Source organism: Mya arenaria, chromosome 10 (genome assembly GCF_026914265.1).
Source record: "Mya arenaria isolate MELC-2E11 chromosome 10, ASM2691426v1".
Classification (NCBI taxonomy): Eukaryota; Metazoa; Mollusca; class Bivalvia; order Myida; family Myidae; genus Mya; species Mya arenaria.
In genome coordinates, this window is record NC_069131.1 from 44,337,515 (window position 1) to 44,361,146 (window position 23,632).

The following is a 23,632-nucleotide window of genomic DNA, read 5'->3' on the forward strand; positions in this document are numbered from 1 at the left end:
ATATGATATATAAATTTGAAACAATCAAACATAGACATTAGCCCTTAATTGTCATTTAATATTGATACCTACAGAAAAGGAAGAACTCGAAAACAAAGCTGAAAAATACTAACACAGAATGTTGTAGAATAAATAGTTTAAAAGAACTGAGCTACACCATCGTATGCTGCATTTTTGATATGCAGTCACAAAGTCATTGAACTTAATTAATATTCACATTCAAAATCTGTTTTGGTATTTGAATACCACATATTGTTTCAGTGTAAAAGGGCCATCCTACTGAAAACAAACCCCGTTCCCGTTAAAGGCCTGGTTTAAGCTTTCTATAAGTGACCCCCCCCCCCCATAAAAACAACAACAACAAAAAACAACAACGTGTATTTGTATACAACCTCTGTTAATTGATCTTAATCTTATTGCCTAATTGTCTTACATTGTAGTACATTATATCTTAAACGCTACAAGATTTTGAACACATTCTAGTTAGATACCGAACAGACATTTATAAGTTTCAATAGCGATGCATGCTTTGTCTTTGATTGTACTCAATTGAACCAAATTATCGTGTGTGTATGTTTTATTTGTAAATTTTAATATCAATTTAAATAACAATGCATCCGGATTCCCGAATTTAACAATCAGATGCCTAATATCGATAACTAATGTTATAAAAATGCGTTGACTTTGCCTCGTGTACATACGTCATTCATTTTTTTTCATACATAAATCTTGAGTTTCAGTGGTACGGAAAGAACGGCGAATAGAAAAACTATATCAATAACGGCCATGAAACTAAGGGAAACAACTCAATTTTAGAACAATGGGCGTGCAGGTCAAAACATTCGTTGTGCACATTGTTTTATTTTTAGTTTATTTGTATTCTTTAGTCATCGATGTGCGTGATATCGAAGTGGGATATCATGGCTATGGATGGAGGTTCAAATATCTGACGTTTATAAACCTGGTAAGAACAAATAGACCATTGAATGAAAACTTGGAAGTGATTTTTCTCTATCTTAAGTTATACTACTGAGAGAAAAAAATCACTTCCAAGTAGTATAAAGCATTATAAGGTTATGTATGACATAGACCACGGACCTTTAAAAAGCGTGGATAGACTAAAGTGAGTATGTTAAACTTCTTGGATCGATTTAAATGTTACCAAAACGTTTTGCTGGGTTCGAATGACTAGGGTACGGATTGTTTGGCTTCGTACCCGGAAGTTTCACACCAACATGGTTGACAACGTGAGAGTGATTGTACACATTGTTGCATTTATCACCTATATTTACTCGTTGTATTACAGTCTTAGATATATAGGCCAGGGTGATGAACATTATGTGTATTTGTTCACTTACAGAGGCTTTGGTGGGAAGTTTAAGTTTCTCACATTCCTAAATGTGGTAAGTGTATAATGCACCAGTCAATTGTAGTCCACCTAAATGGCCGTCAACGAGTCTTTTGACGATTTGTTTAACCACTGCCCCCCCAGGTCCGGGGGTATACCGGGGATAGCTGAGGAAATGGGCTGTGTTTTTACCTTTCAGGTGGCCCCGCAGTGCCGGGTAAATGCTGTGGTTTTGTCTTTGCTTTAAATATAGCGGGAAATGGGCCTTACCTATGGTCCCTGGGGTGCGGGGGAATTTGGCGGGGATTTTACTGTCTGTTCATCCCTTCAGGGCGGGGATTTTTGCTGGGGTTGGCTAGGCCGAAAGTCAAAGTTCCCGCTATTCCTAGGACCTGGGGGGGGGGGGGGGGGGGGGGCAAGGTTACAAATTACTGGCGCATTAGAAGATTAGGCTTAATACACTTACCAAAACATGTTAGTGTAACGATCCACTGGCGGCGCATGCCTTCATAGTATAACATTCCATTATAAACAGAAGTATGTTCATAGTACGTATGTTTACTTGGTTGGTAATATGCCAATTATCAAAACATGGGCTTTGTGTTGATTGAGAGTTTACTGTATATAAATACCAGTGTACCCTTCAGGGTCAAGCATGTTTTTCTCCGAAGGGATCTTTTGCGTCTTTGATGTCTCACGTTACATATAGTTTGTAACGCTTAGATCATTCTTAAATGTAGAATATATGACATGTGACATGAGTATCTTGATATAGCATTAAATGTGATTTAAAATATGTGAATATGAATCGCACAGGTGTGGGGGATTTGTATTGCTGTTGTCTGTTTGCTGTCCCCTCCCCTCTTACTAAATTTCTCAATTTATTATGCAAAAGTTCCATACAAAAGCTGTCCTTTCCCTCATGCAATATGTCCCTGCCCAAATACAGGCTGTCCCCTCCCTCATCCAAGCTGTTCAACCCCTCATACAAGCTGTCCCGCCTACATACAAGCTGTCCCGCCCACATACAAGCTGTTCTGCCCCTCATACGAGCAGTTCTGCCCCTCATACAATCTTTCCTTTTCCCTTATACAATGTGATACATGTACAAATCTGTAACCACCAGGTCTCTGAATATATTTCAGCTCATGCAGACAGTGTACTTTGGGCTAAGTATCATGAATGACTTGAAGGGTTCTCATGCGAAGCCCTCTGATGGTGGTCAGAAATCCAAACTGCAGTCCTTCCTGGATGTCTACCTAGCTGCTCTTGTATACCCAGTTGGAGTGGTATGGTTTTGTTAAATAAAAATTATGCTTTATGGAAATAGAGTTAAAGTATTCAATGTAATTTATGTTACAAGTTCAGAATACATTTATAAGGATGCTGCTAGTCCAGGGATCGAACCTTGGAACAGGATAACTCATATTCCAACTTTCTGATTTGTGCAAGGTACTACTGTGACATTCAGAACATTTTGTAGTGAATATTTTTTTTGGTTATGCTTTTAATCTGTCATCAAAGGCTGTATCCATCAATGGATATAACCTGCGACCAAGGGACATAATTTGCCATCAAGGGATATAATCTGCCATCATGAGTCAAAGACATAAAAATATATATAAATTGCTATCAAGGAATATAATCCATAAAGGGATATAACATGCGATCAAGTGATAAATTCTGCCATCATCAGATACAAAAAAGAGATCCATCAAGGCAAATAATCTATAACGGTATATTACCTGCAATCAAGGGATGTAACCTGCTACCAAGGGATAAAGTCTATAAAGGTATATTACCTGCAATCAAGGGATGTAACCTGCTACCAAGGGATAAAGTCTATGAAGGTATATTACCTGCAATCAAGGGATGTAACCTGCTACCAAGGGATAAAGTCTATAAAGGTATATTACCTGCAATCAAGGGATGTAACCTGCTACCAAGGGATAAAGTCTATAAAGGTATATTACCTGCAATCAAGGGATGTAACCTGCTACCAAGGGATAAAGTCTATGAAGGTATATTACCTGCAATCAAGGGATGTAACCTGCTACCAAGGGATATAATCTATAATGGTATATAACCTGCAATCAAGGGATGTAACCTGCTATCAAGGGCTGTAATCTGCTATCAAGAGATACAATCTATAAAGGTATATAACTTGCAGTCAAGGGATATAATCTATAAAGGTGTGTTACCAGCTATCAAGGGATATAATCTATAAAGGTATATTACCAGCTATCAAGGGATATAATCTATAAAGGTGTATTACCTGCTATCAAGGGACATAATCTATAAAGGTATATTACCAGCTATCAAGGGACATAATCTATAAAGGTATATTACCTGCTATCAAGGGATATAATCTATAAAGGTATATTACCAGCTATCAAGGGACATAATCTATAAAGGTATATTACCTGCTATCAATGGATATAATCTATAAAGGTGTATTACCTGCTATCAAGGGATACAATCTATAAAGGTGTATTACCTGCTTTCAATATATATAATCTATGAAGATGTATTACCTGCTATCAAGGGATACAATCTATAAAGGTGTATTACCTGCTATCAAGGGATACAATCTATAAAGGTGTATTACCTGCAATCAAGGGATATAATCTATAAAGGTGTATTACCTGCAATCAAGGGATATAATCTATAAAGGTGTATTACCTGCAATCAAGGGATATAATCTATAAAGGTGTGTTACCAGCTATCAAGGAATATAATCTATAAAGGTGTATTACCTGCTATCAAGGGATACAATCTATAAAGGTGTATTACCTGCTATCAAGGGATATAATCTATAAAGGTGTATTACCTGCTATCAAGGGATACAATCTATAAAGGTGTATTACCTGCTATCAAGGGATACAATCTATAAAGGTGTATTACCTGCTATCAAGGGATATAATCTATAAAGGTGTATTACCAGCTATCAAGGGATATAATCTATAAAGGTGTATTACCTGCAATCAAGGGATATAATCTATAAAGGTGTATTACCTGCAATCAAGGGATATAATCTATAAAGGTGTGTTACCAGCTATCAAGGGATATAATCTATAAAGTTGTGTTACCAGCTATCAAGGGATATAATCTATAAAGGTGTATTACCAGCTATCAAGGGATATAATCTATAAAGGTATAATACCTGCAATCAAGGGATATAATCTATAAAGGTGTATTACCAGCTATCAAGGGATATAATCTATAAAGGTATATTACCTGCAATCAAGGGATATAATCTATAAAGGTGTGTTACCAGCTATCAATGGATAGAATCTATAAAGGTATATTACCTGCAATCAAGGGATATAATCTAAAAAGGTGTGTTACCAGCTATCAAGGGATATAATCTATAAAGGTATATTACCAGCTATCAAGGGATATAATCTATAAAGGTGTGTTACCAGCTATCAAGGGATAGAATCTATAAAGGTATATTACCTGCCATCAAGGGATATAATCTGCCATCATGAGTCAAAGACATAAAAATATATATAAATTGCTATCAAGGAATATAATCCATAAAGGGATATAACATGCGATCAAGTGATAAATTCTGCCATCATCAGATACAAAAAAGAGATCCATCAAGGCAAATAATCTATAACGGTATATTACCTGCAATCAAGGGATGTAACCTGCTACCAAGGGATAAAGTCTATAAAGGTATATTACCTGCAATCAAGGGATGTAACCTGCTACCAAGGGATAAAGTCTATGAAGGTATATTACCTGCAATCAAGGGATGTAACCTGCTACCAAGGGATAAAGTCTATAAAGGTATATTACCTGCAATCAAGGGATGTAACCTGCTACCAAGGGATAAAGTCTATAAAGGTATATTACCTGCAATCAAGGGATGTAACCTGCTACCAAGGGATAAAGTCTATGAAGGTATATTACCTGCAATCAAGGGATGTAACCTGCTACCAAGGGATATAATCTATAATGGTATATAACCTGCAATCAAGGGATGTAACCTGCTATCAAGGGCTGTAATCTGCTATCAAGAGATACAATCTATAAAGGTATATAACTTGCAGTCAAGGGATATAATCTATAAAGGTGTGTTACCAGCTATCAAGGGATATAATCTATAAAGGTATATTACCTGCAATCAAGGGACATAATCTATAAAGGTGTATTACCTGCTATCAAGGGACATAATCTATAAAGGTATATTACCAGCTATCAAGGGACATAATCTATAAAGGTATATTACCTGCTATCAAGGGACATAATCTATAAAGGTATATTACCAGCTATCAAGGGACATAATCTATAAAGGTATATTACCTGCTATCAATGGATATAATCTATAAAGGTGTATTACCTGCTATCAAGGGATACAATCTATAAAGGTGTATTACCTGCTTTCAATATATATAATCTATGAAGATGTATTACCTGCTATCAAGGGATACAATCTATAAAGGTATATTACCTGCTATCAATGGATACAATCTATAAAGGTGTATTACCTGCAATCAAGGGATATAATCTATAAAGGTGTATTACCTGCAATCAAGGGATATAATCTATAAAGGTGTATTACCTGCAATCAAGGGATATAATCTATAAAGGTGTGTTACCAGCTATCAAGGGATATAATCTATAAAGGTATATTACCTGCTATCAAGGGATACAATCTATAAAGGTGTATTACCTGCTATCAAGGGATATAATCTATGAAGGTGTATTACCTGCTATCAAGGAATATAATCTATAAAGGTGTATTACCTGCTATCAAGGGATACAATCTATAAAGGTGTATTACCTGCTATCAAGGGATACAATCTATAAAGGTGTATTACCTGCAATCAAGGGATATAATCTATAAAGGTGTATTACCTGCTATCAAGGGATATAATCTATAAAGGTGTATTACCTGCAATCAAGGGATATAATCTATAAAGGTGTGTTACCAGCTATCAAGGGATATAATCTATAAAGTTGTGTTACCAGCTATCAAGGGATATAATCTATAAAGGTGTATTACCAGCTATCAAGGGATATAATCTATAAAGGTATAATACCTGCAATCAAGGGATATAATCTATAAAGGTGTATTACCAGCTATCAAGGGATATAATCTATAAAGGTATATTACCTGCAATCAAGGGATATAATCTATAAAGGTGTGTTACCAGCTATCAATGGATAGAATCTATAAAGGTATATTACCTGCTATCAATGGATATAATCTATAAAGGTGTATTACCTGCTATCAAGGGATACAATCTATAAAGGTGTATTACCTGCTTTCAATATATATAATCTATGAAGATGTATTACCTGCTATCAAGGGATACAATCTATAAAGGTATATTACCTGCTATCAATGGATACAATCTATAAAGGTGTATTACCTGCAATCAAGGGATATAATCTATAAAGGTATATTACCTGCAATCAAGGGATATAATCTATAAAGGTGTATTACCTGCAATCAAGGGATATAATCTATAAAGGTGTGTTACCAGCTATCAAGGGATATAATCTATAAAGGTGTATTACCTGCTATCAAGGGATACAATCTATAAAGGTGTATTACCTGCTATCAAGGGATATAATCTATGAAGGTGTATTACCTGCTATCAAGGAATATAATCTATAAAGGTGTATTACCTGCTATCAAGGGATACAATCTATAAAGGTGTATTACCTGCTATCAAGGGATACAATCTATAAAGGTGTATTACCTGCAATCAAGGGATATAATCTATAAAGGTGTATTACCTGCAATCAAGGGATATAATCTATAAAGGTGTATTACCTGCAATCAAGGGATATAATCTATAAAGGTGTGTTACCAGCTATCAAGGGATATAATCTATAAAGGTGTGTTACCAGCTATCAAGGGATATAATCTATAAAGGTGTATTACCAGCTATCAAGGGATATAATCTATAAAGGTATAATACCTGCAATCAAGGGATATAATCTATAAAGGTGTATTACCAGCTATCAAGGGATATAATCTATAAAGGTATATTACCTGCAATCAAGGGATATAATCTATAAAGGTGTGTTACCAGCTATCAATGGATAGAATCTATAAAGGTATATTACCTGCAATCAAGGGATATAATCTATAAAGGTGTGTTACCAGCTATCAAGGGATATAATCTATAAAGGTATATTACCAGCTATCAAGGGATATAATCTATAAAGGTGTGTTACCAGCTATCAAGGGATAGAATCTATAAAGGTATATTACCTGCAATCAAGGGATATAATCTAAAAAGGTGTGTTACCAGCTATCAAGGGATATAATCTATAAAGGTGTGTTACCAGCTATCAAGGGATATAATCTATAAAGGTGTATTACCAGCTATCAAGGGATATAATCTAAAAAGGTATAATACCTGCAATCAAGGGATATAATCTATAAAGGTGTGTTACCAGCTATCAAGGGATAGAATCTATAAAGGTGTATTACCAGCTATCAAGGGATATAATCTATAAAGGTGTATTACCAGCTATCAAGGGATATAATCTATAAAGGTATATTACCTGCAATCAAGGGATATAATCTATAAAGGTGTGTTACCAGCTATCAAGGGATATAATCTATAAAGGTATATTACCTGCAATCAAGGGATATAATCTATAAAGGTGTATTACCTGCAATCAAGGGATATAATCTATAAAGGTGTGTTACCAGCTATCAAGGGATATAATCTATAAAGTTGTGTTACCAGCTATCAAGGGATATAATCTATAAAGGTGTATTACCAGCTATCAAGGGATATAATCTATAAAGGTATAATACCTGCAATCAAGGGATATAATCTATAAAGGTGTATTACCAGCTATCAAGGGATATAATCTATAAAGGTATATTACCTGCAATCAAGGGATATAATCTATAAAGGTGTGTTACCAGCTATCAATGGATAGAATCTATAAAGGTATATTACCTGCAATCAAGGGATATAATCTAAAAAGGTGTGTTACCAGCTATCAAGGGATATAATCTATAAAGGTATATTACCAGCTATCAAGGGATATAATCTATAAAGGTGTGTTACCAGCTATCAAGGGATAGAATCTATAAAGGTATATTACCTGCAATCAAGGGATATAATCTATAAAGGTGTGTTACCAGCTATCAAGGGATATAATCTATAAAGGTGTGTTACCAGCTATCAAGGGATATAATCTATAAAGGTGTATTACCAGCTATCAAGGGATATAATCTAAAAAGGTATAATACCTGCAATCAAGGGATATAATCTATAAAGGTGTGTTACCAGCTATCAAGGGATAGAATCTATAAAGGTGTGTTACCAGCTATCAAGGGATATAATCTATAAAGGTGTATTACCAGCTATCAAGGGATATAATCTATAAAGGTATATTACCTGCAATCAAGGGATATAATCTATAAAGGTGTGTTACCAGCTATCAAGGGATAGAATCTATAAAGGTATATTACCTGCAATCAAGGGATATAATCTAAAAAGGTGTGTTACCAGCTATCAAGGGATATAATCTATAAAGGTGTATTACCTGCAATCAAGGGATATAATCTATAAAGGTATATTACCTGCTATCAAGGAATATAATCTATAAAGATATATAACCTGCTATCAAGGGATATAATCTATAAAGGTATATAACCTGCTATCAAGGGATATAATCTATAAAGGTATATAACCTGCTATCAAGGGACATAATCTATAAAGGTATATTACCAGCTATCAAGGGATATAATCTATAAAGGTATATTACCTGCTATCAAGGGATATAATCTATAAAGGTATATAACCTGCAATCAAGGGATATAATCTATAAAGGTATATTACCAGCTATCAAGGGATATAATCTATAAAGGTATATAACCTGCAATCAAGGGATATAATCTATAAAGGTATATTACCTGCTATCAAGGGATATAATCTATAAAGGTATATTACCAGCTATCAAGGGATATAATCTATAAAGGTGTATTACCTGCTATCAAGGGATATAATCTATAAAGGTATATAACCTGCTATCAAGGGACATAATCTATAAAGGTATATTACCAGCTATCAAGGGACATAATCTATAAAGGTGTATTACCTGCAATCAGGGTAATGTAACCTGCTATCAAGGGATATAATCTATAAAGGTGTATTACCAGCTATCAAGGGATATAATCTATAAAGGTGTATTACCTGCAATCAAGGGATATAATCTTTAAAGGTATATTACCTGCAATCAGGGGATGTAACCTGCTATCAAGGGATATAATCTATAAAGGTATATTACCAGCTATCAAGGGATATAATCTATAAAGGTATATTACCTGCTATCAATGGATATAATCTATAAAGGTGTTTTACCTGCTATCAAGGGATATAATCTATAAAGATATATAACCTGCTATCAAGGGATATAATCTATAAAGGTATATTACCAGCTATCAAGGGACATAATCTATAAAGGTGTATTACCTGCAATCAAGGGATATAATCTTTAAAGGTATATTACCTGCAATCAGGGGATGTAACCTGCTATCAAGGGATATTATCTATAAAGGTATATTACCTGCAATCAAGGTATGTAATCTGTATCAAGGGATACAATCTATAAAGGTATATTACCTGCAATCAAGGTATGCAATCTGTATCAAGGGATATTATCTATAAAAGTATTTTACCTGCAATAAAGGTATGCAATCTGTATCAAGGGATTCAATCTATAATGGTTTATTACCTGCAATCAAGGTATGCAATCTGTATCAAGGGATACAACCTATAAAGGTATATTACCTGCAATCAAGGTATGTAATCTGTATCAAGGGATGTGTCTCTATAAAGGTTTGTAACTTGCAAAGGATCAAGGGATGCACTCTGCTTTCAAGGGGTGCAATCTCCCATCAAGTAGGGTTTAAGCCAGTCTTTATTTAAAAAGGACAGAGTGCTGTAGAAGAGGGACAGGGTGCTGCAGAAGAGGGATGGTGCTGAGAAGAGGGACAGAGTGCTGCAGAAGAGGGACAGGGTGCTGCAGAAGAGGGATTGAGTGCTGCAGAAGAGGGACAGGGTGCTGCAGAAGAGGGACAGGGTGCTGCAGAAGAGGGATAGGGTGCTGCAGAAGAGGGACAGGGTGCTGCAGAAGAGGGATAAAGTGCTGCAGAAGAGGGACAGGGTGCTGCTGAGGAGGGACAGATTGCTGCAGAAGAGGGACAGGGTGCTGCAGAAGAGGGACAGGGTTCTGCAGAAGAGGGGTAGAGTGCTGCAGAAGAGGGATAGAGTGCTGCAGAAGAGGGATAGAGTGCTACAGAAGAGGGATAGAGTGCTGCAGAAGAGGGACAGGGTGCTGCAGAAGAGGGATAGAGTGCTGCAGAAGAGGGACAGGGTTCTGCAGAAGAGGGGTAGAGTGCTGCAGAAGAGGGATAGAGTGCTGCAGAAGAGGAATAGAGTGCTGCAGAAGAGGGACAGGGTGCTGCAGAAGAGGGATAGAGTGCTGCAGAAGAGGGACAGGGTGCTGCAGAAGAGAGATAGAATGCTGCAGAAGGGGGACAGGGTGCTTAGGGTTCTCAGGGCACCATGTATCGGGGTGTGAAGGACTTGAACATAATGAAGTTTACAAAAAATGTTAGGAATTGTGTTTTATTGTAAATTTTAGGTTTAAACCACATAATTAAAATTGTGAGACTAATATTTAGTCTTAAAAATTCAATTCTATGAAGGCAGAAGGGAGCCCATGCATAGTGGTGCTACCAAAAAGGACAGGGTGCAGCACCCTTCAATAACTCTTAAACCCTACATCAAGGATCATTGTATATAACCTGTGATAGAAGGGATATAATCTGCCGCCATGAGATGTAAAGTGGAAATATAATCTACCATCAAGGGATATAATCTGCCATCAATAGTTATAAAGTAGGGATTCACTCTGCCAGCAAGGAATATAATCTAAGATCAACAGATGTAATCTAAGATCAAGGGATATAACCTGCTATCAAGCTGAAGGGATATATTCGGCCATAAAGGGAAATAATCTGCCATCAAGGGACATAACCTGCCATCAAGGGATATAAAATGCTTTCAAGGGATATTACATGTCATCAAGGGATATAACCTGCCATCAAGGGATAAAACAGAATCCCTTAGTTCTACACAAATTTTTCATTCACATTCTAGGGTTATGCATGCTATTTTCCTATTTATTTATTGTTATTAATTTGTTTATATTTCAGTTTGTAGTGATGACATTCTGGGGTATCTATGCTGTGGACAGGGAGCTGGTTTATCCCAAGAAACTAGATGAACTTATACCTCAGTGGCTAAACCACACCATGGTAGGTTCATCTAGAAAACTATTCATACACTAACTATACACAGATTAAAAGATAATATGCCAAAGTTATAAAAAGTCTGTAATGGTAATTTTATAGCAATCTGATATTATAATAAGTGTGATGTGATATCTGTGAACTTTCAACATAAATTGAGCAAAAACTGGAGTTATGCTCCTTTTCAACAAAATTGTTCACCATCCCTGTATCCAGGTGGTGCGTGGGTGTAATTTTCACCCCTGTTACAGCTCTTGTTGAATGTAATAAAATTGACCATAACTGGGCTCATAATTTTTTTTCTCAATATCAGTGCTTTTTCATTATATACTAAAATCAAGCTATTAGCGTTACCTTCTGGTAGTGTTGTATTCATACATGTTTCAATATAGCGTACACTATATTGTGATAAAAAAGTTTTTAATGTACTGAGATTTGTTCCAACTCAACTTAAGCTGTTGTCTAATAAAACAAGAGGCCCACAATAGCCAACACTTTACTGGCAATCACATACAATGGGGAGAAATCAGTGAGCAATAGGTTTCACATAGGGCAAGAACCATACTTTAATGATACACAACTTTCTGTAAAAAGAAGTCTTATTTAGCAAATACTTATGCAAGGCAGCATTTCAAGCAAAGAGTAATAACTACTACAAGAATACACAACTCGCTGTACCGAAAGTTACTTTAAGTATAATCTAAATTTAGCGCACACAATGTCATAACCAAATTTTGCATATCATGTGACTTTCTGAATTACTAAAATTCTATGTTGCTTTTTATTCTAATGATATTTTGCATAAAAACTAAAAAACAACAAAAAGTTATAGTATGCAAAAAGTATGTTGGTTTTCGTGGTGTGCGAACCCACGCCGGTAAAGTCAAGAACAATAACCTTAGTTAATCAACACCTGAAACACTAGAACACCAGGACTTCCATAATAGAAGTAGAAATTTTAACATGTTAACCATACACAGATAACATCATGTGATAATGTCAATTAACCAATTACCGAACAACAGAGCTGTTTACGCTTATAAATATGAAAATTTTAGTCTTCAAAAACAATATTTGAGCAAATATCAACATTTGCTGAAGGGTTCAAGCTTTTGGTATCTTAGTTTTAACACTCCTAATGATTTGTCACTTTTAATTTTGTCATACAGCAAAAAAGTGCATCTGCCATTTCACCAATTCACTTTAATAACAACATTGATAATTTTTTATTCGAAAACACTTGCATCACATCTATTTAAGAAACAGGAGCTTAATTTCATTTGAAAAAGTTCAACATTTCTCTAGTTATTTCTCCTGTCTATAATGGCAACTGCTCAGGTACGTTTTGCAAAGCACAATGTTCCACCTGCTCACTAGCAAATAGTTAGTCAGTGATCCAGTTTGGAATTTCATTGGTATTTTCCAAACATTTCTTTTTACTTAAGCAGTGTGGACCTTGGGAATTATTCAGACACTTTTTTTCCCCTAATTATTAAATCCTAAGTGACACGGAGGCTTTAAAGAATACATGCAAGCAAAAAACTGTTAATTCAGTTGAAAAAATATCTATTATATTAAAGTAACATTTGTATTCATTCAAAATCCTATATTTATACATAAAATAATTATAATGTACCCTCTATACTTGTAATAAACATGGTGTTATTCTTTCATATTTCTTGAATAGAAATTGTGATGGTGAAATGTTATTTCTTTTTCAGCACTCAACAGTTTTACCTTTCCTATTGATAGAGAAAATTGTGGTTTACCACGAGTATCCTACTAGAAGGAGGGGGATGTCCATACTGTTGGCATTTGCTTTGCTTTACCTCTGCTGGTAGGTCTTGTGTTACCTTTGCTGGTATATCTTGTATAACCTATGCTGGTATATCTTGTATTACCTGTGCTGGTAGGCCTTGTGTTACCTATGCTGGTAGATCTTTGTATTACCTATGCTGGTAGGTATTGTATTACCTATGCTGGTAGGTCTTGTATTCCCTCTGCTGGTAGGTCTTGTATTACCTCTGCTGGTAGGTATTGTATTACATATGCTGGTAGATATTGTATTACCTCTGCTGGTAGGTATTGTATTACCTATGCTGGAAGGTCTTGTATTGCCTATACTTTTAGGTCTTGTATTGCCTATGTTGTTAGGTCTTGTATTACCTCTGCTGTTAGGTCTTGATTAACCTCTGCTGGTAGGTCTTATATTACCTTTGCTGGTAGGTCTTGCATTACCTTTGCTGGAAGATCTTGTATTACCTATGCTGATAGATCTTGTATAACCTATGATGGTAGGTCTTGTATTACCTATGCTGGTAGTATTACCAATGCTGGTATATCTTGTATCACCTATGCTTGTAGGTTTTGTATTACCTATGGTGGTATGTCTTGTATTACCTATGCTGGTAGTATTACCAATGCTGGTATGTCTTGTATCACCTATGCTGGTAGGTCTTGTGTTACCTATTACCTATGCTGGTAGTATTACCTATGCTGGTAGGCCTTGTATAACCTATGCTGGTATATATTGTATTACCTTTGCTGATAGGTCTTGTATTACCTTTGCTGGTATATATTGTATCACCTATGCTGGTAGGTCTTGTGTTACCTATTACCTATGCTGGTATATCTTGTATCACCTATGCTGGTAGGTCTTGTGTTACCAATGCTGGTATATATTGTATCACCTTTGCTGATAGGTCTTGTATTACCAATGCTGGTATATATTGTATCACCTATGCTGGTAGGTCTTGTGTTACCAATGCTGGTATATATTGTATCACCTATGCTGGTAGGTCTTGTGTTACCTATTACCTATGCTGGTATATCTTGTATCACCTATGCTGGTAGGTCTTGTGTTACCAATGCTGGTATATCTTGTATCACCTTTGCTGATAGGTCTTGTATTACCTATGCTGGTATATATTGTATCACCTATGCTGGTAGGTCTTGTGTTACCTATTACCTATGCTGGTATATCTTGTATCACCTTTGCTGATAGGTTTTGTATTACCTATGCTGGTAGGTCTTGTATTACCTATGCTGGTAGTATTACCAATGCTGGTATATCTTGTATCACCTATGCTGGTAGGTCTTGTGTTACCTATTACCTATGCTGGTAGTATTACCTATGCTGGTAGGCCTTGTAAAACCTATGCTGGTATATCTTGTATTACCTTTGCTGATAGGTCTTGTATTACCTATGCTGGTAGGTCTTGTATTACCTTTGCTGGTATATATTGTATTACCTGTGCTGGTAAATCTTAAATTACCTCTGCTGGTAGAGCTTGTATTCACAAGAGTAGCTTAGAATATTTGAGACTGAGAGTGTGTTTTCATACAAACTAATACCAACAGACACTCAATAAGTGTTGTTATGAAAATGGATTGTAATAGAAAATCTATGAAAAAGGTGAACATAAGGGGCTATTGATAGTGACCATGCACCCTGTCCCTGTGTGTAATAGTACCCCAATAAAATGTATAGCTGTCATCAGTCATATCAAATTCCTAATCTAGTTTTTTGTGTCTGTGTAATTACTGTGTTTGATTTTGGTCAAATTATAATATGGAGTACACAGATTGCCCAGGCAAGCTGCAGGGAGGCATAAACTATGTGGCTAGGGATTACATTCATGATGCATTTATTAGCTCGACTATTCGAAGAATAAGGAGAGCTATACTACTCACCCTGGCGTCGGCGTCACACCTTGGTTAAGGTTTTGCATGTAAGCACCTTTAAGTCATTATCTCAGTAAATACACCAGTTATTGCATTGAAACTTTGGATATGTATTCCCAACTATCTTTTATACTAAATTAATGAAGTAAGGTAACACTTAATTGAATATAATGCAAATAATAGGCCTTTATTATTCAACTTAGAAATCCTGGTTGAGGTTTTGCGTGTAAGCACACATAGGTTAATATCTCAGCAACTACTTGGAAGTATTGCATTGATACTTGATACAATGGTACTCAACCATCCAGCCTACTAAATTAACCAAGTTAGATAACTCTAGTTTGCATTTAATGCAAATAATTGCCCTTTATCATTTGACTTAGAAATTCTGGTTAAGGTTTTGCGTGTAAGCATACATAGGTTAATATCTCAGCAACTACTTGAGGTATTGCATTGAGACTTTATACAATGGTAGTAAACCATCCTACCTACTTAATTAACCAAGTTAGATAACTCTAGTTTGCATTTAATGCAAAATAATTGCCCTTTATTATTCGACTTAGAAATTCTGGTTAAGATTTTGCATGCAACCACATTTAAGTCAATATCTCAGCAAATATATCATGTATTGCATTGAAACATTAGATATGTATTCCCAGATAACACTTTTTTGAATATAATGCAAATTATAGGCCTGTATTATTTGACTTAGACATTCTGGTTAAGGTTTTGCATGTAAGCACACATAGGTTAATATCTCAGCAATTACTTGATGGATTGCATTGAGACTTTATACAATGGTACTCAACCATCCAATCTACTTAAATAACCAAGTAAGATAACTCCAGTTTGCATTAAATTCAAATAATGGCCCCTTTTTTATTCAACATAGAAATTCTGGTTAAGGTTTTGCATGTAACCACTTTTAACTCAATACCTCAGCGAATACATCATGTATTGCATTGAAACTTCACACACAGACTCCCATCTATTTAACCTTCTTATTTAATCAAGTAAGATAACTCTATCTTTTATAATATATATTTTTTGCCCCTTTATTATTAGTCTTAGAAATTCTCGTTAAAATTTTGCATGTAACCAGATTTATGTCAATATCTCAGCACACCATGTATTGCATTGAAATCTAATCTAACATGATCCATGCATGTTTCGCCAAAACGTTTCAATCCTTACATTGAAAAGCGGTGGAATAGTCGAGTGCGCTGTCTCTGTGACAGCTCTTGTTAGGTGCTATGATAATGCTTTAATATGATATCCATGGAAATATTTATATTACAGGATCTTGTGGATAGCTTACTATGCCAACATCTGGGTGTATCCGGTGCTAGCAGTTATGGAGGTCCACCAGAGGGCCATATTTATCGGCATTCTTTGTGTCTTCTTTCTCACTATATACATGGTCGGCGAGTCTCTGAATAAAGCGATCTGGAGTAAGTACTGCTTAACATTTAAGGCAGGAAGTTTTTAAGTCAAAGGATTTTTTTTTAAATAATTTAACTTGAACACTTGAGAACTGAGTACCACAAAATCAAATGATCATTTCAGTAACCTGAAAATACATCTTTTATATAAATGTTTTAAATGCATTTTAGTCTAGTCCTTCCATTTTGCGCTGTATATAAATAATGTTAAAATGAATGGCACTATTGCAAACAAGGACTATCATAGCAAAAAATATTTCACTTTGGTTTAATAGTGAACAATAGTAGATCATACTGCAATAACATAATTCTCAAACAAAAGGCTCATGAGGGCCTATGCTGTTCTGGCATGGTCGTTTTCAATCCAACGCATGTATGTATGGGAAATAGGCAACATACTTATGGTTCACTTGGAACGTTTTGTGTTTGGGTTAGCTGACAACATTGCATGTTCAACATGCAGGGACAGAAAATGTAGAAAGCAGATAAGTAGGATGAGTGCTCAAGGTGAGCTATTGTGATCGGTCTTTGTCCGGCGTCCGTCAGTCAGTCCGTCCGTCCGTAATTGCTTAAAAAACTTCTCTGAAACTACCTAGCCAAATTCAATGAAACTTCACAAGAAGCTTTCTTGGGTGACCATCTACAAAAATACAACAAGAGGTCACGATTGATCAACAACAACAACAACAACAACAAAATGGCCGACTTCCTGTTTTGCTTTAAAAAACATCTCCTCTGAAACTACCAGTTCAAATTTAATGAAACTTCACAGGAAGCTTCCTTGGGTGACCATCTACAAAAATACAACAAGGAGTCACGATAGATCAACAACAACAGCAACAACATCAAAATGGCTGATTTCCTGTTTTGCTTTAAAAAACATCTCCACTGAAACTACTGCTCTACATTCAATGAATCTTTGCAGGAAGCTGCTTATGGTGACCCTCTACAAAAATACAACAAGGGGTCACGATTGATCAACAATAACAACAACAGCAACAACAACAAAACGGCCAACTTCCTATTTTGCTTTAAAAAAACATCTCCTCTAAAACTACCAGTACAAATTCAATTAAACTTTACAGAAAGCTTCATTGGGTGACCCTCTACAAAAATACATGATTGATTAACAACAACAACAACAAAATGTTAAAATCTGATAGTTATGTAAAGTTTATTTCTGAAGTAAGCGCAGCAATTCTTGCTATATGGTCTCCCTTTTTGTTGGTGATTCCACTACTTTCTATTTTTAGTAACAAGGGAATAGATTTTAAATCTTATTAAGTTTTCAACATAGTCACTTAAAGGTAATTATTGTTCTTTTTTTTTAGGTTCATAGATTAAAATAATTATTATACACTTAATTCTTTAGAAGAAATTTCATTTTTACTTAATGATAAATTTAAAAATCAGACTTTTCCATTGAACTTCATGTAGATTATTCTAAGCTACAATCTGATCTTCTGTGTGGACATCGAATATGGCTTAATGATCTTTAAGTAAATTTTGATTTTGAACAGTGGTGGAAGGTGATGTTTACTTAGATGGAAGAAGCAATGATATTAGTGGAAGGTGCTGAATGTGTTCAGATATTTGATTTTTAGAGCTTAAGGCAGTTTATTGATTTTACTGGATGGTTCACTGTTTGTTGTTTGTGTATCTATACTAAAAGTTCTTTCAGTGTGCAAGCAATTTTACATAGTTTTGTCAGTGTGCAGGCAATTGAACGAAGTCCTCTGTGTGTGTGTGTGTGTGTGTGTGTGCGTGTGCGTGTGCGTGTGCGTGTGTGTGTGCTAGCAATTGAACTAAGTCCTGTCAGTGTGCAGGCAACTGAAAAAAGTCCTGTCAGTGTGCAGGTATCTGTACCAAGTCCTGTCAGTGTGCAGTCAATTATCAAGTCCTGTTAGTGTGCAGCCAACTGAACAGAATCCTGTCAGTGTGCAGGTATGATATTCAAATTCTGTCAGTGTGCAGTCAATCATCAAGTCCTGTCAGTGTACAGGCAACTGAACAAAATCCTATCAGTGTGCAGGCAACTGAACAAAATCCTGTCAGTGTGCAGGAAACTGTGACAAGTCCTGTCAGTGTGCAGGCAACTGTGACAAGTCCTGTCAGTGATTATCCAGGCAACAAGTTTGTTCAGTATGTTTTTCAATATTCTTTGAGAACAAATATCAAGCCATATTGATTACAAAGGTTAAACTCTTTTACTCAGGTGAGCCATTTAGGGCCATTATGGCCCTCTTGTTTAAATAAGTGTCTGTGACAATAGTTCATACCCAAAGCATGTACTAGTAACAGCACACATTCAAAGTGAACCATGTTTTAATGGCAAAGGGAGACAAACACTACAATAATACACAACTATCTGTAAAAGTTGTCTCCCTTAGAGTCTACTCTGATAGGGCTTCATAATTTCAAGGGCCATGACTTGCTCATGAGTGGATCTGGCTGGTTTCAAAAGGTACAGAGCTCTCATGGATATCAAACTGCTGTATATGTTTCATTGAAAAACAATAACGAGAGGGATATGATACCCCTTAATCGTGAAAAAAGTGAGTTTTAAACAATTTTTGACCACTGTTCACATTGTCTAAAGTTAATTGCTGTAGCTCCAAAAATAATATTGTAGGTCAAAAGGTCACATTCAAGCACAACATTGACATTTGTTTTCAAAACTGTCCACATGGTCCAAATGTTATTGCTGTAGCTTTAAAAATAAGAAAGTAGGTCAAAAGGTAACCTGTACATGTCAATATTGATATGTGTTAGCAAAACATGGTCCAAACTACAATGCAGTAGCTTCGAAAATAGAAAATAGGTCAAAAGGTTGCAGTCAAGGTAATCCTAGTGTAAATTTGACATTTGTTTTTCAAAACTGTACACTTGGTCCAATTTTCAATGTAGTAACTTCAAAATTGGAAGTACATGATTGTCAAAAGGTCACAAGCAAGGTTTTGATCCAAGGAGGCATGGTTGTCTCTTTGTAATTTTAGACTTGGCTAAATTTCTGGATAATTTCAAGGGCCATAATACAGTCATGCATGGACAGATCTGGCTGATTTTCAAAAGGAAACAAGCTCTCATGGATATCTACTGTACAAGTCTCATTGAGATACAATAAAAACTGAATACTGTATCATGTTAACAGCTGACATACACCTCACCATGGCATACGCTCTTTTAGCCTTTTGCTAGTAGAGCAAAATACATGCAAATTTTGTAAAAAAATTTAACCATGCACATGATATTTTTTTCAGGGAAAGAGCTTGCTGTGAAAAGAAATCAGGGTGTACAACAGAGAAAGAAAAGCAAGAAGGTCTCTTGAAACATGTGTTTAATAGGTCACTTGTTTCTTTTTGTATAACTTTTGTATTTAAAACTGAAATATCAATGATTGTATTTCTATAATCTTAAACTTAAGTTAAACAGAGCTGCTGAGTCCATGTTACAGAAGCATTTTAGGATTTTTTTAACATATTTTAACTATAGTGTAATATTTGGAATTGTTATATTTCTTCAAAAAACTAATTGTTTAAAATGAAATTCTCATTTTAAAAAAAACACTATATAGTCCATATTTTAATTGCAGTATCAACACTAAGCATACTACTTTCTACCTGTGTAATAAAACAGTTAATGAAAATGTTGAATTTAAGGAAAAGGTAAAATTTTAACTTAATATGCTTCTGTAATATGGCCACGGGCCTGTAATCTAAAAACATCAAGCCATTTCCTAACATTTTCATAGTCAAAGAAATATACATTTATGAGTGTTTTTATGTAAATGGAAAAGGATTTAAGTTTGGAAATGTTAAGATGTTTTATAAATACTGGCACAGGTGCTAGTTTCTGGAAATATATATCTACACATAACAGGTTTAAGAATCATATTTGAATTAGGAAAATTGCTTGCTTAAATTTTATTTTAAAAACCAAAACATATATTATCATAATTATCTTTTTAACTTATTTCCTGGATAAGACTCCAAACACTTGAACAGTTTTAAGTCTCACAATTTCTGCTTTCGTTTATATTGTTGTTGTTTTCTCCTTTTAAAGAAATTGTGGCCAGTTTCTTGTGTGATCAGAGGGACTTGGGAACCTTCTTGAATTTGAAATGAAATGAATTTGATGCAGATATCTGGTTGCCATGATGACCGAAAGGAAAAAAGTTAGACATCTTCTTGACAAAAACCATGAGGCCTAGAGCTTAGATATTTTTGTGTGTTACATTGTCTACCAAGTTTGTTCAAATAATTCACCTGGCCCAACACAAGGGGTGACAGGTTCCTTTCATACTTATATAGGGAAATCTTTGAAAATCAAGTCTGAAATTGCTAGACCCAGACTGTTTTTATTCTCATCTGAGGTGTACGACTCAGGGCCATCATGGCCCTCTTGTTAAGATTTTTTACTTGATATTTTAAACAGTCAAATATTATATAACTAGTACCCAGAAAGGTTTTTGCTTGTAGATAGGAAACAATGTTGAACATTTTTTAATATAGAATATTTCATTTGTATATCCTATTTAATTGTCATCATGATCCAGGATATCATTGTGTGGAAAGTTATGTCATTTATTCACTTGGAGATTGAAAGATTGTCCTTTATGAACTCTTTTTTATCCAATGTTTGACATTAACCAATATTTGGTCGACCATTTATACTTTGTTAAAAAAATGTGGTAAAAACAAATTGTTAAATAACATAAAACATATTAATTGTTGAAGGCTGTAAAATTGACCTAAAAAAATATATTGTGTAATAATTATAACAATTTATATTTTTATATGCTTGCCAAAGAAGCATTAAAAAAAACAAAGGATTTTTTAATGATTTTATTAAGAGCATAAATTGCATTTTATAAAAGTATATCCATAAGTGCTTATTCGAAGATATGATATGCTTATAGTATGTCTTTGTATTTCTTTGTGTTATGCACATACTGTATGAAGTGTTGTTTTTATCAAGAAATGAACAGATTGTCAGTGTTTGGCAATTCCAAAAAGAACAACTGATTTTTCATAATGAACTATTGTACTTGTATAATGGACTTGAAAACAATCAAATGATGAATGCTCTTAATCAAATAGTAAACCTAAATGTTAGAGTTGTAAGTTGTAGATAGTTAAGCCTTAAAGTTGTAGATTATAATGGATGTCAATGTGTTTTCTTTTTTTGGACTATATTGTTTTGCTATTGTTCGTTATGTTTTGCTTTTTGACATGTATATACAATTGTGTGATATCCCAGGTATTACCAGTGTATGTATGTTCACAAATGACCCCACACCAAAAGAACTTTAAAGAAAATTTAGAGTTGATAATGATATAAGGTGATAAGATAAGAACTACAAAAGCATTGCTAAAACATTTACAGAAATGCATTGTACTTGAAATAATTGCATGCCTTCAACATACTTTCCTTTTTGTGTCCTATATTGTAATTTTGCCCGTTTGATTCAAGCTGATAGACATATACATTTTATATCTTTAATATTTGATCTTGGATGTGGTCGAGGAACTATCAGAGCCTTGGTATCGTCATTATTGTACAGAAACTGAACTTGGCCATAACTCAAATAATGTTCGCGATATTCTCTTTGAACTCAGTACACAACACCACTGACATTATGCACATGCATATCAAGGCCCATATCTCTTGGTTTTCATGATAGAGGTATACCCTTCTTTAACAGACAAGCGTAAAGTCGATGATAATACAGGTCAATGAACATTCATAGGGGTGCACTCGCAACATGTGTCTCAATCAGTTTAGTACTGCAAGAGTTATAGGCCTTCAATAGTTCAATATATATCGACAAATACAGGTAACTGGACGTATCTGTTGAAGTTTGATGTTAAATGTTTACATTTCTATCTATACTTCACTTATTGTACAGTAACTTAACTGGTATCAAGTTAACTAGGCTTGATAAATCTGTGTAATCCATAACACTTATTTAATCCATGTCTCTAAGCTTTAATTCTTACCATGTTTCTTGTATGTATTTGTAACAGAAATCAGAAGTGGAAATAAAATTATGTGTGTTGTTCTGTTTAAGGTATTGATCCGGCTTATATTAAATGTGGTACTAAATCTTTAGACAGGGCTCATTAATTCCATTCAGTGTATTTAAAAGTTCAATGAAAACAACCATGATTTCTGTACTTAGATCAATCTAAGGCTTACATTTAACACGGCCCCTGTATTTCTTGTATGTTCTGAGAAACAGAACAACTCAATCATACCCACCAAAATGGTTGTTTGGGAAGTCGAGTTCTATTACCTGGCGTACAGTGAGCAATTGCCATGTCATTTGTGATACTACAATATACAATATAATACTATAAAGGACTATTACTTTCTCAACACCATACTATATTGGTGAAAATGAGTTTATTTATAGCTAGGCTAGGCGCAATTCTGTCATACTATTATTTTTCATAACCTAGGTCCATGGCCAACCTCCATACCAAGTTCCAGGGCATTAAGCATATTCTAGATATCTGATAGGCTTTTTTTAAATTATTATTAAGGTCACCATGACCTATTCATGGTATTGACCTCAAAATCAATCGGGGTCACCTGCTTGTCATGACCAACCTTATTACCAAGTCTGATGACCTTAGTAGAAGTGTTTTCTTTAGTTATCGATCCAAAAAGGTTTGATCTACCAGCTGAGGGCAAGACACATGTGCAAGGCGAAAGTTTCAACCAAAAACAATATTTCAGTCTTTCAGGGCCTTTAAAGACTAGGATATTTTACATCCAATTTAAGCTGAAATAAAGAATTAATAAAAACTGCAAAAGCTTGATCTGCAGTGTGCTTCAGGCAATAACTGT

The 23,632-nt window shown here is 35.0% G+C and overlaps 1 protein-coding gene across 2 annotated transcripts; it reads left to right on the forward strand.

The window, feature by feature from the left end:
* The first annotated feature begins 805 nt into the window (after positions 1-805).
* LOC128204046 (androgen-induced gene 1 protein-like) lies at positions 806-22,838 on the forward strand. 2 transcript variants are annotated; one of them, XM_052905376.1, is made up of 6 exons: positions 806-964; positions 2,494-2,637; positions 11,559-11,660; positions 13,376-13,491; positions 16,638-16,789; positions 20,041-22,838. In XM_052905376.1, exons 1-6 carry the CDS (start codon positions 821-823, stop codon positions 20,106-20,108), a joined length of 726 nt encoding a protein of 241 aa, XP_052761336.1. In that variant the 5' UTR covers positions 806-820; the 3' UTR covers positions 20,109-22,838. The 2 variants fall into 2 exon arrangements, with proteins under 2 accessions (XP_052761336.1, XP_052761334.1); XM_052905374.1 differs by lacking the exon at positions 806-964 and adding an exon at positions 1,236-1,403.
* The last annotated feature ends 794 nt before the right edge of the window (positions 22,839-23,632 follow it).

Coding starts and splice junctions, on each gene's coding strand:
- LOC128204046 (XM_052905374.1), top strand. CDS start 1,236: ATGGTTGACAACGTGAGAGTGATTGTACACATTGTTGCATTTATCACC. Junction 13,492..16,637: donor GCTTTGCTTTACCTCTGCTG/GTAGGTCTTGTG, acceptor TTTATATTACAG/GATCTTGTGGATAGCTTACT. Junction 16,790..20,040: donor TCTGAATAAAGCGATCTGGA/GTAAGTACTGCT, acceptor TATTTTTTTCAG/GGAAAGAGCTTGCTGTGAAA.